At 42.5% G+C, this 17,661-nt stretch overlaps 1 protein-coding gene across 4 annotated transcripts in view; it reads left to right on the forward strand.

Moving 5' to 3' along the window:
* Positions 1-5,651: 5,651 nt before the first annotated feature.
* Positions 5,652-17,661, forward strand: part of Pbx1 (PBX homeobox 1) — a 310,806-nt gene continuing 298,796 nt past the window's right edge. For 2 of the 4 annotated variants that reach the window (XM_027417096.2, XM_027417095.2), the window contains exons 1-2: positions 6,208-6,564; positions 9,825-9,898. In XM_027417096.2, coding sequence (XP_027272897.1) covers positions 6,374-6,564; positions 9,825-9,898 — 265 coding nt within the window. In that variant the 5' untranslated portion in view covers positions 6,208-6,373. Of the gene's footprint in view, positions 6,565-9,824; positions 9,899-17,661 lie in introns of all 4 variants that reach the window. The other 2 variants (XM_027417092.2, XM_027417091.2) reach the window with 2 other exon arrangements.

Below are 17,661 nucleotides of genomic sequence, written 5' to 3' on the forward strand. Positions count from 1 at the left end.
TATACCCTCTCCCGGCAGCTATTATTTTCAAAAAGCTCCTTGGCTGGGGTGGGACTATGTGCCCACTTACTGTCCTTTGTTCTGGGAGGGATTCTGTCTGGCTTGGGCTTGTACAGGTCTTGTTCATGCTCTAACAGCCTCTATGAATTCATATGAGCATCCATCCTGCTGTTTCTGGAAGTCATCTACTACCTCTGCGTCTTGCAATCTTTTCATCCTTCTCTTCTACATAGATCTCTGAGCCTTGAGAGGAGAGGTATGGCATAGACATCCCATTCAAGGCTGAGCACTAAGATGGCTCTACAATTCAATGCTCATCAGCCTGACTCACACAGTTCACAAGATTTATGAGTCTCTGGACTTATGTGTTTCTTTATTTGTGTATTATTTCATAAATCAGAGTGCAAGTCAAGGAATCCAGCTTGTCTTTTCACCACTACATTCCCAGGGCCATGGAGAATATGACAATGACCATGATGATGTAATGCATCAACCCTTCCCTACACCTTTGATTGGCTTTCAAGGCATTGAACTGTTGGCTGTTTAGTCCTAACATTGGTACACTATTGACTATCATTCAATGGATACTCCTAATGAGCTGTTGACAATCTGGGAACTACTTCTGCATAGGAATTTGAAACAGAGATTTCTTAGAAAATAGAACCATGTAAGATGCCAGGGTAAATTTGTGCCGTTTACAGCTTTATCATCTAAGTCTAGTAGATGCTACATTGTGGAGCCCTTGAAATCTCCCCAGGCCCTGATATATGTATTCCCTATTCCCAAGTAATGTGAACAGGCATACACTACCAATTTTTGTGAGTAATTTCCAGGACTCTTTAGAACCTTTTAAGCTGTTGTATAGACCTTGGTTAAGAGTCCTCATTCTAGAAATTTTGTGATCTAATTCAGAGGGAAGTAATTCCACCACAGCTTTAAAGACTGCCCAGTGAGGCACAGAGTCAGGGCCAATCTAGAAGATTTCTATAAACATGGTAGAGAAGGTTGGAGAAAACAAAAGGATGAAAAATATTCCAGGTAGATGGGGGGCATAAAGGTGGACAGGTGAGTGGAAAGTTCCAGAACAGCAAAAAGTGGTAAGAAACAAACAAAAAAGAGAATGTTTAACTGGAGGTTGCTTCCAGTTTCAGAGCTTTAGTCCATTGTCATCATGGCAGGAAGCATGGTGGCACGCAGGCAGACACCGTGCTGGAGAAGGAGCTAAGAGTTCTACATGCCAGATCCACAGGCATAGGGAAGAGAGAGACTCTGGCCTCGGAATGGGCTTTTTGAAACCTCAAAGCCCATCTCCAGTGATACACTTCCTTCAACAAAGCCACAACTACTTCTTTCGAATAGTGCCACTCCCTGGTCACTGGGTACCCAAATCTATGAGCCTATGGGGGCCATTCTCATTCAAACCACTATGCTGCATAAATTAGTGTCTGCCTAGATGGCATAGCAACATGGAGTAATAAATTTATCTCTGGCTGTACCTGTTGTAATGAGTGAGGAACCTTGCGTGGGGGAGCTTGGACAAACATGTCAGGTAGTCAGAGTTTAAGTTAGAAATTTTATTAGAAAGGGGAGGGAGCGGGAAGGAAAGAGAAAAGAGGTAAAGAGACACAGAGACAGAGAGAGGACAGAAGAGAAGAGGGAGACAGGAAAAGTCATTCCTGCCCCAGGGGAACCGCAGGGAAGAGAGCAGGAAAGAGAGGAGGGAGAAAGAGAGGAGCAGGCCAAGAGACTAGAGCAGAGAGAGAGGAGCCGGAAAGAGATCTTAAGTAGGGGTGGAGTGTCTTTCTTTTAATAGCGTCCTTTGCACCTGCGTGCAGACTACGGAATCATGGATTGCTGGGCTGACCAGGGTACTGCCTGAGTGCATTCTGCCAGGTGATAGAGGCAGGCCTGCATAACTCCCGAATCCTTACAGTACCAGTAGATCCATGCCCTGGTTGCTAGAGAATGGAGTGACGTCCTTTCACGCATTGCCCTACACCTTGTCCTTTTTTCCTTAGGTGACTACGAATGAACAGTGTGTCCTACTAAGATCTGAAGAAGTTTGAGCGAGAACCCTCAGCGTCACCTAGTCTTCTCACAGAGGTAAGCATGATGGCATGACTTTGTGGCACGTTAGAAATGGGCTGGACTGAGAGCTGCTTTGTTACTGGGTAAAATTTTGACACTCACATCTGGAAAGCAGGACTCAGCCGGCCTCAGTTCCTTTAAGCACGAATTTGCAACACAGCGATTATAAGGAAAGTGTTGTTGTCTGAATACTGAAGAAACAAAAAACAGTATCCATCTTCTGTCACGGTTCATAAAGTTGGGAAATTGCACATAGAATTTTTTTTTTCCTTAGAACCTACTTTTCAAATTTCTCTAATGCGATCCTAGTCGTTCTATTTCACCTAAGGTGTTTGCTCCCTTTGAATTCCTTTATTTGCATTAAAAAATCAGGACTTTTTGCAACATTTGTACAATCATGCTTCAGAAGACAGTGTATAGAGAATGATCACACAAGACTGTATGACCTGGTGACAGAGTAACTTCGTGTGTTGAATACAATCTATGCCCATACAACAAAACAGTCACAGAAGGATGGAATGAATCCCAGTTAGACACTGAGTGATGCCAGTCTGTATTTGTCTAGTAATTCAAGGAAATTTACATCTTCACCACAAAGTAGGGAGGTGTCAAAAATGGGACTTAAATTAGCCAAATTAAGTGGTAACTTGTTACAAAAGCCTACAAGAGACTCAGCACTGGATAAGTCATATTCCAGCTATAATTTTCATGGTATCAGTGCTGCTTTGCTCCAGGCTGGAGGCCATTCCCTTTCTCTTCCTCACCCATATCAAGTCAGTTCTCACAGTGGCGCCATCTTGATATGGTCTCAGCATCGTCCTTGCCTTCCCATTTCTCTTGCCTCCTTCCTAATGGATTTTACACGGCCCCCACCCCCAGACAATTTGGGCAAGCTGATAACCATTTACCTGTTGGTTTGGACAACTGTATAAACTAGCCATGCTACCCGCTCATATGATTGAAACGGTCTCTCATGTGACTTCAGTGTCTACCAGAGAAAGCACAATGCTGACAGCGATGCCTGTGCAGTCTTCTGTTGTGTAGACTTACCATTACTTCTGTTGTGTGCAAAGAGACCCCTGAAGCACATGTTAACCCTGCCTTCCAGTTCCAATGTGTCCTTCAGACCCACCTCAGATCCCACTAACATTTACTCTAAGCAGTTTTCACTTTCTTTCATCTCTTTTGTAGTGTGTGGTTTCTCTAGTATACCATTTATTTATATTGAAATGTATTTGGGCAACTATATGGAGTCATAGTTAAATGCCTAAGAACTGAGACCAGATCGTTGTGGTGAGCTAACTCAGTACCTTGAACAGAAAAGCTTAGGTTAGTAAATAGGAGTCATTTGTACAATTAATATTGTACACATCTCTAATTCCCCTAGCAAAATGACTCTAGACGATACTGATCTTAGAGTGTGTATGGTGCCTCTCTCAGTCCTTGGCTTGGTAATGTTTTATTAGGTTCATCACTCAGAATTAATTGCTTCAAAACTGATTTCTTATAGGCTCCTCTTCAACCTCATGTTGTAAGAGGCAAGGGATATATGAGACCACATAGGCTGAGATTGACATATGATTTTAAGTTTTACTCAACTTCTGATTAGTGTTGATTAAAGCATCAGCTTACAAGTCAAGATATGTGTGCGAATAAAACCACTTTTATTAAGTAATATGGCATTATCAGTACAGTTAATACACACTACTGCATGCCCTTATACCAATGGGTGCCAATGAGCATGTTAAGAGTTGCTTTGAAGTGCTTCCCTAAGGGCCCCTTATCTTGCCAAGTGTTTGCATAATGGTTGATGAAGAGAAGAGCATTCTATTTGAGGAGCTCCAAGTGCGTGGCTAGGTGATGTCCCATTCTGCTGATTGGGCATACTGAGGCTGGCCATATAGAGTCATGCTGGAACAGCACAGGATACACAAGAGTGTTTTAACTTCCAAAGCAGTCCTGGGCTTGCCTAAGTGATTGGTGGGTTTTTGTTTGTTTTGTTTTTATCTTATGAGTGTTGAGAAAATGTCCCCATTTAGATTCCCCTGTTAGCTGGACTAAAAGGAAAACAAAACAAAACAAAAAAATGTAGATTATCCCAGGCAGGAATTACTGGCTTCATCTGTCTGTCTGTCTATCTTTCTGGTTTTTCAAGACAGGGTTTCTCTGTGTAGCTTTGGAACCTGTCCTGGAACTCACTCTGTAGACCTGGCTGGCCTCGAAATCACAGAGATCCACCAGCCTCTGCCTCTCCAGTACCAGAATTAAAGGCGTGAGCCACCACTGCCTGGCTAATTCAATTATTTTTTGCCTATGTATTTTCAATCCCAGCCCTCTTGTTTTAATATCTGTTCTTCTAAGTACTTAAGTCTGTTTTCAAGCTACACACAAACAAGGCACACAAGTAACTTTGACCATATTCACATGTATCTCTTAGATTTGAGGCCTACTATACATAGACTCACTCATCCTTGGAAAGAGCCAAACTTGGGTATGAATTCCAGCTCTCATGCTTCATAACTATGGACGTTGGACAAATTCTTTAACTTTTCTAAGTTTCTTCTCTGTGAAATGCGAATAATATTATTCCATAATTCACAGAGATATCTTGGGAATTAAATACAATAACTCAAGTAAATTACTTTGTGCATAGTAGGCATTCAATAAATGTCAGTTTCCTTCTTCTCCCTGTTATTAATGCTTATTAGACTATATTAAAAACTAGAACCAGACTGTGACAATACAATCCTTTATTAAGTGTTTAAGCCAAATAATCAACTTCCCTCAGGGGGAAGAGAAATGTTGAATTCTTTTCATTTGGTGAACTTATTTATTAGTCTTTTTCTTGAGTTTTATTTGGTTTTAGTCCACAGTTAATAGCAATCTGTATTTATTTATTTATTTTTTTGCTGGCCTGGAGTTGAGTCTTTGCAAATTACCTACTGTCTCGACTTTCATCTGTTAGGGATCATTATGAACTATCTTAGCAGCTTGATTTCATTTACTAACTACGTCACACTACAAAGTTTTGCTCTCAACAGTTTCTCCGAGGTTTAAGGATTTCAGAGAACCAAGTTTATTGCGGCAGCGTCACTGCGTAGGCGAAGGAGGGGTGGGGAGGAGGGATCCACACCGTCTGCATGCTTTCGTGTTAATTTTACAGTCTTGCTTTTAAGCGGAGCCACGTTTTCCTCAAGGACGCAGCCTAAGAGAGGCAAGCAAGACAAGAGTCGGAGCTAGCCTCTCTCTGCACCTTTAAGGACTGGAGACTTGCTCTTAGCCCCGCCTCCTTCCCGGCCCACCTCTAAACTCTGATTGACAGGACGCCCGGGCGAGGAGGAGCTGAAGGAGGCTGAGGAGGAGGAGCAGGGTGGAAAGTAGTAGGAGGAAGAGGCCGTTTCTTTAGACTGGCCAATCAGAGACGGGGGCGGGGCTCTGAAGCCCTCCTCCCTCCGCTGGCCCCGGCCTCCTGGTCTCTCCGCCCCCTCCCCCCTTCCCTCGGCCCCCTCCCCTCTCCTTCTCATCCTCCTCCTCCTTCTTCTCCTCCTCCTCCTCCTCCTCCTCCTCCTTCTCCTCCTCCTCTCAGGCTGTGGTTTTTCTGTATATGTTTCTGGAGTCCTGAGCCTGGGCTAAACAAAAGCAGGAGGCTGACGGGGCTGCTGGAGTTTGCAGAGACACGGAGGAGGAGAGAGCTTGGGCTTTGCCTGCCGCCACGGCTGGGGGAGATCTGGCTTCTGCTACAGCCCACCCCCTTTGAGATCACTCTGGCCCGGAGTGGGGGTGGGGCAGGCGGGGGTGGGGGGGGAAAGTTTGCATTGCAATCCCCCTGCCTTCCTCTCCTTTCTCCCGGTCAATGCATATTTGCAAAAGGATTAAGCCACAGATTTAAGCGCCGGGAGCCCATTTCTGCCTTGCAAAGGAGATCGGACTGAAAAACCCAAAGGCAGCTCTGATTTCTTTTCGCCAAGTGGGAAGGAGGTTTATTTTTCTTGCTTTTTTGGAGTCAACACCCTTCCCCACCAGCCCTTATCCCCACCCTCACCCCGCAACCCCTTCACGCCCCCCTCCCCCTCCCCATCCTCCCACCATCCTCTAAAGAGGCAAAGAGATTTTTTTTTCCCTTTTGGTCTTTTTTTTTTTTTTTTTTTTTTTTTTTTAAACCCCGGTCCCTGTTTATCCTGAAAAGGATTTGAAGACAGCTTGAAGGATAAAAAGCCTCGGTGCTTTCCAGGCGCCGAGCCGAGGAGCCGAAGAGGAAGAGCCGGGGCTGCCGGAGCCTTCGGAGATGGACGAGCAGCCGAGGCTGATGCATTCCCACGCTGGGGTCGGGATGGCCGGACACCCCGGCCTGTCCCAGCACTTGCAGGATGGGGCCGGAGGGACCGAGGGGGAGGGCGGGAGGAAGCAGGACATCGGGGACATTTTACAGCAAATTATGACCATCACAGACCAGAGTTTGGATGAAGCGCAGGCCAGGTGAGATGGAGGCTTTTCTTTGCCTTTCTTTTCTTTTCTTTCTTTTTTTTTTCCTCCCTCTCGCAGGGGGAAACAATGGGAACCGAATCACTACAGCGCTTTCTTTTAAAAATGTTGTTTCTTTTCTCATTTTAACAAGCAACTCCATGGCGGAGGAGTAAAATTTAAAGGAGCGTTGTTATCGAAAGTGTGATCGCCCGTGCGGTGATGTGTCAGTGTGTAGATATTGTGCGTGTGTGTCTGTTAGAGGTATTTGTATGAATGCACACAAACACGCAGCCACGCCGAAAATGCTGCCAACTAATCCAAAAGCGGCCCTCGGCACTTTTTTTTTTTTTTTTTTTTTAAACTGCTTTAAAAAAGTGTATGAGGGAAGCAGAATTGTCAAGTTCCGAGCGGCATTCCTTGCCTTCTGTAGTTGAGGGACTTCGGAACATGACAAAATAAAAAATGTCCCAAGAACACTTTATTTGCAGAGGCCACTGACTCCTTACTTAGATAATTCAGGAAGTTTGATTTTCCTTCTTCATGTATCCCTCCATAATTTTTTTTTGGTCTTTTTTTTTCCTCACTCCCCACCCAAAACAAACAAAAACAACAAACAAACAAAAAGCAGGGTAGTTCTGTGTTAGATGTCAGACAGTAAGAAAATATCTTACAATCACTCCTTTTGGTTTTTAGAAAAAGAAAATGGGAAGAAAGGGAAGATAATTTTGCTCTGAGGACTGTTAGTTATAGAAGACTCGGATTTTGAGTTTAACTTTATTGTCTCTTAATTTGAGTTGGTGTTCTCTCACCTTCCCAGGACAGACACATATGTGTGGTCCTGTATAAAGGATGGGAACAGATATCAAGTATATTCTCTGCCCCATGCCTTTTCCAGGATCACTTAGAGTGCAACTGAATTGAAATGAAGGCATGTATGAATTTCATGTATTTCAGTAGGACAAGACATGAAGGAATATAACTATGAAACTGGGGCTTCCTTAACTGAACCCACCACCAGGTTCTTGACTCTAGGATTTTTACAGCAAATCCTCTTTCAAAATGAAAACACAGGTTAAGTGGCAAAGCCACTAACAGCTTGCCCAAGGCCCAACTCAGATAGGAAGGATTAAAAAAAAAATCCAATGGTCACATATGTCCACACAATCACTCAGCTTTGTTAATTTTTCGAGTGCTTTCTATTTTGCTTTGGAATTTTTAAAACATTACAAAATGACTAGCCCTTATGTGACTTAGTTATGTGGATAACACATAATATGAATTTTATGTAAGGGAAACAGAGCCTTGAGAAAATAAGAGGAAGCAGCTAAAAGCACGCATGTTATGAATTACACTTATTTTAGCTGCTAACACATGGAACATGTAAACTTAAAAGTGCTAAGGCTTAGGGCGCCTGAAAACTTGGTAATGTTAAAAGACTCCCCCCAAACTATTTTCATGCTTTTAATGGTGGAGGGGAAAGATTTTTGAAAAATTAATTGGTGCTCTTTTTGAATGTTATTATCCAAAGAAAAGCTAATGGGTATGGCAAACAAGAGGCTCCCCACTGGCAATTCTCTCTTGAATTGGAACAGATTTCTCCATAACATTGTTCCAGAAAAATACACTCAGACACCACTGATAAACTGGTTTGATCACAAGTTCATGAAGTGGAAGAGGCCAGTGAGCTTGGATCCTCGATACTTTTCTGTTCTCTCTTTTTGTGAAACTGAGGACAAACACTTCTCAGCGGGTATCCCCTTTAATGGCCTAGATGCTGAGAAAGATCAGATGCAGTTTGGGGACCGGGAAGAATACAGTTGTCTCTCTCCAACCCCATTTGTGTAGTGTGGGGAAGCAAAGCTTCTAGATGAGGCTGCCAATTCTTTGCATTTGGGCCTGTGTTAAAAACAAAAACAAAAACGGATGAGTGAGAAGTGTTTTTAAAGACCCAGAAAATATCTTCAATGTATTGAAATGTTTTCAGTCTGTTTTTAACCCCTCCTGAGAACTAAAAAAAATTTCTAACCTCTTTTTTTTTTCTTGAAACAGTATGTAGCTACTTAGACAATTAAGCTCTTTCCTTTGTAGTACATATTTGTTGATTCAGAAAGTAAGCTATGACTATTTTAGATGATGTGTATGTGTGCATTTTGAATTTTGAGTTTATTATTCTCTTGCTACACAGCATAGAGTGTATGTAATCCCTGCTCCTCTGGAAGATGTATCTTTTTTTTTTTTTTTTTAAACTTTAAAACTGATTGAAAAAGAATTGAATGTGTTTTGAGTGCCAGGGTTTTCTGCTTATCTTTACACGTACATTTAGTTAGTAAACAGAATTCCCTTAGCTAGTAGCTGATAAGATCAGTATTTTGTTTCCAAAACAATATCATTCTGCTAAGTGAGTCCATAATAAACTAGAAGGAAGGGCATTGTTCTGTCCCTCAAGTGCATTCTGAGTACAAACATGCACAACCACAGGAACCAGGTAAATCACTAATCTAAAAGGCAAAATTGTATTTATTTTTTCCCCGGTGGGTGCAAGGTCCTAATTGTAAATAATTGAATTTCAACACCTGCAAATAAGCCGTGTGCGCACAAGAGCCATAATGTGAACACAGAGAAATGAATTTATTCCCCATCTGGGTATGTTTGCCCCCTGGCAACACATTTCCATACTCTTTAACTTGGGGACTGAAATTTTATAAATTGACAGTTCTACTCACAAGACCTTTCAAGCATCTTATGTTTATGAGAATTCAGGGGCATCTGCAGAATGAATTCGAACACATGGATGAATTAAATTTGAAAACACATGCACACACACACACAGAAGCAGAGAGCTCCTAGGCTATGGTTCTTGCAGAGAAAATATACAGAACTGTTAACCTATGCATTTGGGCTGCTGCATTCATTGTCTTCAATAGGGTTCTTGGTTGAAGAATTACACTTCGATTTAACTACTTACCAAGAGGGGAAAAGACAGAAAGAGAAAAAGGAAAAGAAAGAAAACGCTCTCCCTAATGGGCATAATTTAGGTTATTTCTGCTCTGTAGTTAAATCCCTACTCTCACTGCTAATTAACATTGCTTCTTTTCCTATGGTGGGACTTTGTATATTAAGTCATAAAAACAATTGAAGCATGCCACAGAGTTAAGCTTGGAGTGCAATTTTTTTTTGGCTAAATGATCAGGTTCCCCCTGTACCTTGTCAGTTTGATCTTGAGTGCCCACCTAAGCTGTTGTGTTTGTTGTTGTTGTTGTTTTTTCTTGCAGAAAACATGCTTTAAACTGCCACAGAATGAAGCCCGCCTTGTTTAATGTGTTGTGTGAAATCAAAGAAAAAACAGGTAGGAATGAAAAAAATCCAACCTTTGGGTGCATTTCTTGGGCTAGTCAAATCACTGATCCTGTGGCCCTCTTACTCTTCTTGGGATCTTAACATTTTAAAATGCAAGTGATGCCATGAAAGACCTTTCTGCTTTCTCTAAAGGGGAACATCTTTGACAGCTGATTTCAAGTCTGTTTTCTTTAAAACTGACACCAACTGTTTTTGAAATTGGGGAAAAGTCAGAGGTTCCGACGGGAAATTCATAGAATGATATGCCTTTGGGGAAAATACGAAAGTAAAAGTCCATTTCCTGAAGGAATATATTTTCATCTGTAATTACTGCCCCCATCCCTCTGACCCCTACTATTGGGGGAGAGGTTTGAGAGATAAACTGTTCAGCTTGCTTTCTTTCTGCCACTTTTGTTATTTGTTATTTACACAGAGTAACCAACTTGGGGCTCTCAAAAGAGTGTCTTCAAATACCTTTGTGGAATGAACTATGCAACTAGGTGAAACCGGCTTTTGAATGGCCTCTGATTTTTTTTCTAGGTGAAACCGGCTTTTAAATGGCCTCTGATTTTTTTTTTTTTTCCTAGGAGGGACAGTCTTTGGATTTAGGGCACTACATTATCCTGAGAGCATTCCCTCTGTTGTTTTTCTACTTTCTAGATCTCATATCATAGACTAACACACTTATAACACATCCCAGGAGGGCATTTAAATTTTAAAGCAACAATTAAAAAATCGCAGTCATCAATCAGAGGTGTTCTTAAACAACAGATGCACAGGGAAAGGGCACTTAGCAACTGTACTCTTGTTTCTTTATTTTGGTCCTTAATTTTCCAAAGTGGGTTAAATCGCTCCCTTGTAAGAAGAAAGAGTCGAGAAGGCAATCTGAAGCCAGGGCATAAAGAGGGACTGAGGGGTGCTTGCTGGAAATGGGGATCGGCTGCTGGTCTCAGACTTTCTAGCCCACTTTGAAGCCGGGCAAAGTACCTGCCGTCCCATTTATTTCTTTATTTTTTACAACAAGGTGTATAACAGTCAATAATTCATATCTAAACCATATAAGCAAGGGCATGACATGAGTGAAAGTGACAATAGATATGATTGCATGCTCCGTTGATATACATTGATAGTTACACATGGAGGAGGAGGGGGAGCCATGGAGGGTGGCTGTCCTTTCTTTCTCTCTTTTGATTTGAGGACTCTGGATTTCTCTGTTTAAAAAGAAAAAAGGAATCTTTTCAGGAGGTCACTGTTGATTGAATATGTAATTACTCGCATCTTTCAAATGTCTGTGAAATTAGTAAACAGCTCCTTTGTCGAATGATACTTGTGTAGTGTATAACATCCCAGACAAAGCACCTGAGACGGGCTGCTGAGACCTCTGAGTCATCCAGGTGGCTGTGCCAGGACCTAACCTTATTGCAAAGCTGATAATTGCCTTGCTTTAGCCATGAGAGACGCCTTTTAAGAGATGTATTGATTGTGCATACTCATATCAAAGCAGCTTTCCCTGAGTTTGTTACATTTTTTAGTTTTTGTTTTTTTCTTCTTCCTTTCTAGTAACTCAGAGGGAAACTGTGGGCATGTGTGTATTACGTGTCCCCCTCTCTCCTTTTCTTGTCCCCTTCTCCTCTTTTTCTTCTTCAGCCTCAGAGAGGGTGTTCACCCTGAGCCTCGGGTTTTGTTTCTCGTCAAGTTGGAGTTTTGTTACTCTTGGTTCATGAAATTTCAGGTCAAAATAAAAAAGAACAGGGAATAAAGGGACTGAAGGAGATTTTCTTTTTAAAGATACTTTGTCATACTTTTAATGGGAAGGGCACCAGTCGGGTCACTGACTTGTACATCATGGCCCAAGTGTTTAATTCTGGTCTCCTAATTAAAACCTGCTGAGGTGGTAGATCAAAGTGGTGGGTGTGAAGAGAGGTCCAGTGCAGGTGCGCACTGAAGACTGTTCTTGGTTCATACTGGCTACCGCTCCAGGGTGGGAAGGCGCAGTATGGCCAAAATAATGTTCTTAGGGTTGGAAGGTGATGTCTGCTTTTGATTTTTTTTATGTTAACATGTCTACGGTTGGAGTCTTAAAAATGTGCGTTACTGATGATACAGGATGTTTTAAAGAATAGTTTAGGAAGTAATGTAAATGGTGATTGTCCCCTGTGTGGAAAGGGGTGCAAAACAGGGTTCTATGGAGAGGACGCCTGAGTTGGGGAGCGTGAACTCACTTGCATTATTCCGCTTGAGTGTTGGGGGCTGCAGGGAAGGAACAGACCTTGATGTCAAATGGAGAACAGACAGTACCGTGTTCAAAACAAGCTTTTATTCTCAAGTACCTTGACTTCCCCGTTCAGGATCTGGGCCGCAAGCACGTCTTCTATGCCTTTGATGCCCTGGGGGAATGTAAAGTGTCTGTAAAGTTGTACATCTCTCACTGCCCTTTTCTGTCTGCCTGTCTGTTTCCCTCTTTCCACCCAGAACTAGTAAAAAGATGGTTTGAAAGATGGGTTCACACATCTTCTTCGCTGTTTGAGGACTTTTCCTATTGGGACTGTGAACTTCTGTAGCATGAAATGAGTGTTTCCGAGGGCTACCTGAAACCCTGTGGAGGCCATTCGAGGTGGAGCAGTTCTGTGTACTCACTGTGGTTCCCCAGTTCACCTGGGCAGGGTTCTGGAAAGGAGTTGGTGTGTGTGTGTGTGTGTGTGTGTGTGTGTGTGTGTGTGTGTGTGTGTTGGCAGGGGGGCTTGCTGCTTTTGTTTCTTGGATTTTTTTTTTAACATTTTAGTTGAAAGTTAAGCAGGGAAACTGGCTAAGACATCTTGTCACCCTTTTGGTACTTAAAAAACAAAAACAAAAACACGTGCATAATACCCGAAGAAGACAGCAGTGCCTGAATTATAGTTGATTGATGGGTATTTAAGTCAGAAATTACTTCGGGATTTGGAAAAGTAGATGAACTTGTGTGTTTTGCTTTAAGAGTGTGGGGAAGTGTTTATTTGAATACTTTATGCTTTTTAAAAATAAACAGTAGGATAAAAATGCAGCCAGGTTGCAAATTGCAGTGAGCAGTTGTATTGAGTAAACCTTGCGGAGATCTGCAGCTCCGGAATGTGGCTTTCAGCTGCATGTTGAGTATGGGGCCGGAGAATCTTCAAGCATGAAGTTTGGGTCATTTACAGTCAAAGTTCCTTTTTAAGGCCCGGCAGGCACTTCTCTGACAAGTTAGAGATAGGCTACCTTGCCTGTGTCTGTGCGGGCTGGGAAATGGGTTGATGGGACAGAAGGGTAGGAGAAAAAAAAATCAAAACCCCTTGATTTTTCTGAAAAAATAAAAGCAGAATATTTAATCAGTACCTAAAAGGTTTTTTGCTTTATTAAAACAAAAGTGTTTACCCTTCCCCGTCAAAAATCACAGAGGTTTAAATATTCGGAAAAGGTGGAAAGCAAGGTTTGTTTGTTACAGAGAATAGTTACAGACACTTGTGAACAAGCTGCAGTCGTGAGTGAATTTTAATTTTAGAACTGAGTATCTGGCTATCCCTGGCACTCCACAGCTAAGTTTTCACCGAGTGCAGTCTGCGCTCAAGTTCAATCAAATAATTGGAGGAGGTTTGAAAAACTGATACCCCCTTCTTTAACACTCTTTTGTTCTCCTCTTTCTCTTTCTGTCTGTGTTCAATTAACACCCCCATCATGGCGCTGTAGGATTTGTTTTCAGCCCTACTATTTATTTCCTTTTTTACTCCTTCCTTTCTCTTTGCTTTGAAGAACTCGTGTGTGTGTGTGTGTGTGTGTGTGTGTGTGTGTGTGTGTGTGTGTGTGTGTGTGTGTGTGTGTGCCTGTGTGTCTGTGTTATGGGGGTTGACTGTGGAAGGAAGCTGTGTGTGACTTCAAAAAACACAAATGACCTTGTTCCCTGAGCAGAACAGGACTGAAATCGCTGTGGACAGTCTGGAACAGCCTCCCATCAGGTCCCTTTTGGAGCTGGATGTGAGTGTTAGAGGAGCTCACATTTATGGCTTAGCAATGCAAAATCTTTTTTTTTTTTTTTAATATATCTGAGGAGTTGAAATTTGGTCTTTTTGGGTTGGATTTGGGGTAGAAAGTGCCGGTGTTACTGTGATGCACACATGTACTGTGGCCCTGCAGCGAGACTCTGAGAGATAGTGCCGGGTGACTTGGAGTCGTGGCTCTACCTCCTGGTATTTCTTCCCATCCCTTCAAAGTGGGTTCCCAGACATTGGAGCTCTAGAGTGTAGGACAGGGTATACAGTATGATTTGCGCCTAGCTTTCTCGAAAGAGATTGGGGGAATTGCGTGCTATTTCTTTTCTAACCTGAATTGAACTTGAGAGACAGTTTGCATGGAGACTCTGCAAGAGGTCGTGTGCAAGGGAGAAGCCGCTAGACCTAGAGTTACAGGAGCTGCAGATAGGCTGGTGTGCTTGTTCTGTGCATAGTGCCAGAGAGCCCTACCGGGGATTCAAGACTCAGCTCCCAACTGGGGCCGGTCTTTTGAAGGCTTTGCCTACCTGTTCTGTTGATATCCTTAAATTTTCTCATTCTTGGCAAAATTACAGAAATAGGTCCGAACAAGCAAACAAATCCAAACCTAGATATTGGCGTATGTAAACACAAAGGCATGGCAGTTTTTTAAAGCAGAGCTCTGTCACCTTAAATTATTTTTTTAAATTGTATTTATGTGTTTATTCTGGGGGGGGGGTAGGGTGGATGAGGAGTGCCATGAAAGAGAACAACTTTCAGGAGTTGGTTCTCACCTTTCACCATATGGGCCCTGGGGATTGAACTCATGTGTCAGGCTCAGCAATCAGCACCTTTACCCTCAGAGTCATCTTACTGTCTCCTGGCTCCTGTTGAGATCTGTATTATATGTATCCCTTAGGACAGCTGAGCCTCAATATCTTTTAGAAGTATGTATAATGTCTGAACTTGGTTTTATATATGTAATATATCCATCTATATATCTTTATATTTGTTTGAGACAAGATCTCATGTAGTCCAGGCTGGCCATAGACTTGCTATAATAGCCAAGGATGACTTTTTTTTTTTTTTTTTTTTTTTTTTTTTTTTTTTTTTTTTTTTTTTTTTTTTTTTTTGAGGCAGGGTCTCACCATGTAACTCTGGCTGCCCCAGAACAGGTTATGGGTTATGTATACCATACTAGCCTTGAACTCACAGTGATGCACCTGCCTCACCTGCCTCTGTATCTCACATGCTGGCATTAAGGATATAGGCAACCATGCCTCTTTTTTTTTCCCACCCAAAGTACCCACTAATTTCTATTGCCTGGTTAACCTGGATTAGGGGAATACACTACTTCTTACTAGTCCTCTTCCTTACTTGAGATGGTGTGATAGAACCTCAAAACAAAGTAAATACAGGGTTCCTGAGTATTCTGTGTGAATTTCACTGGCTTCCTGTCCCCTGGCATCAACCCTTTCAGACTACACAAACATGTGCCTGCTGCCTTGAATGATGGTTGAAGGCAGTTACTTGTTGGGGGCTGGGGCAGAGTGTCTATGTTTTGTCCCCTTGGCATCTCAGAGACAGCACTTCCTATCAGTTGGCAGGATGGCTCCCAGGGTGTAAAAAGTGCAGGTGTAGATTGTCATGGGACTGTGAAGCCCTGGAATGGTGGCACAAGGTCACTAGTGACTTGCTGGAAGACTTCTTTCTGTCTTGGTGTGAGTGAAAACCAAGGCGCTGTGGGGTCAAAGTCCACCTCTTTTGCTACGGCCTATAGCTTTACCTACATCTGCTCCCCAAAACTGTCAATAAGTGGACATTGGGATGGGTGCCTCATCCTTATCAATGGTTGTATACTTAATAATTAAACAATTTTAAGACCACAGGCAAGTTTCTTCATTTTAGGAGAAGCTGTGACAGTAGTTGGCCATTAACTACTTGGTTTCTACAGCCAGTCTCCTTGATCTGTTACTTTTTTGCTGTGTGACCTTATTTAGGTTGCTAAACTTCTCTGAGACTTGTTTTGCCTTTTTATAAAATGAAGGTCACAGTGATGCCTCTGTGAATAATCTGATAGTTATCTGTTGCTATGGTGACCTGTCTGTTGCTATGGAGATCCTCTCTTGAGACCCCAATACCCACACTTGGGTGTGTGCCATCTTTTTCCTGAGTACCCTCCCAAGCTTGAATGTATGTTGAAGGGTCACTGGGAGGATTAAACGAGGGAGTAGATGTAAATTACAGTGTCTGGTGTAAACATCCAGGGCCAGCAGGTTTTATGGTTTCTGGCCCTATTTTCTTACATGAAAGAGAGAGACCTCCACCAGATGGTCCCTAAGGGCTGAGCCAATTCCAAGACGTGAAAGAGAAAAATGGCTGAGTTTAAGGTTAGCTTCTTTTGTTTCTCACGTGTTTTCTTCAAGTGAGAATTAGCCGTGTTCATCCAGGAGAAGGGCAGGATTCAGAATGATGAAGAGGAGGGACAGGGACTTTTACTCATGTTCTTCCCAGACAGCCACTACCTAGCTAGTTAGGATTGCCTGTGCTGTAGATGTTTCCCCAGTAACACCTATCGGAGTCAGCACATCAGAGTTAAAGTGCTGTCTCTGAGCGTGCCCAGACCCCTCCATTCAACCTGCTGAGCTTCAAGGTGGGGACTTCATAAAAAGATGTCAGAACCTCGTGACCTTGCCCCGGTTTCCCAATGTGTCCTGTATTTAGGAGAAATACGATGGGCTTCTTGACACACATCAGGCTACTGCTTCTTCATATTATTTTTAAATATGTGTCTGAAATATATTTTATATACTACAAAACTCACCCGCATACAAAGTACAGTTCAGTAGGTTTTAGTGTACTCACAGAGCTGTGCACTTAGCGCCACAATCTAGTTTTAGAACGTTGTGGTCCATCTCTAACCCAGTACCCATCACCAGTTGGGCCATGTCTGAACCCTAACAGCCCCTGATCTCACAGTCTACCTCTGTGCATGGTGCCATTCACAGGAGTATAATCATACCCCAGGTCTGCTTCTTGACTGGGTTCCCCCCACTTAACCTGTTTTCAAGATTTGTCCACAGTCTAACATACACGTGAGAACTCTTTGTATCTTTTCTCTGCCAAATAATATTTCACTGAATGGAGATGACACATTTGTTTATCCATTCAGCCAAGTAGCACTTGGGCTGTTTTTCCCTTTCCGCTGTTGTGGTTGCTGCTGCTGTGTACATATATTTGTAGGACTTGTATGTGGGTGTATGACTTGTGTAGATACAGGAGGGGAAGTGGTGGGGCACTTGGTAACTATGGCTAGATTTGGAGGACATGCCAAAACGTTTTTCAGAGTTCCTGCAGTGGGTACAATATTTAAAAATAAACAAGCAAAAATAATAAATCAGCCATTGGAGGTATATTTAATACACGATTACAATAGACATATTCTTTTTTTATTTGTTTGATTTTTTGGTATTTTTCTGAGACGGAGTTTCTCTGGGAAACAGTAGTCCTGGCTGTCCTGGAACTTACTCTGTAGACAAGGCTGGCTTCAAACTCATAGAGATCTGTCTGACTCTGCCTCCTGGGTGCTAGGATTAAAGGTGTGTGCCACCACCACCTGGTAAAAACTCCAGACATTATTCAGGTTTTATTTTATTTATGTTTGTTTTAGAGTTATTTATTCATTTTGTGTGCAATGGTGTTTTGATGGCATATATGTTTGTATGAGGGTGTCAGATCCTCTGGAACTGGAGTTACAATCAGGTGTGAGCTTCCATGTGGTTGCTGGGTCTTC

The sequence above is a fragment of the Cricetulus griseus genome, chromosome 5 (assembly GCF_003668045.3).
Source record: "Cricetulus griseus strain 17A/GY chromosome 5, alternate assembly CriGri-PICRH-1.0, whole genome shotgun sequence".
NCBI lineage: Eukaryota > Metazoa > Chordata > Mammalia > Rodentia > Cricetidae > Cricetulus > Cricetulus griseus.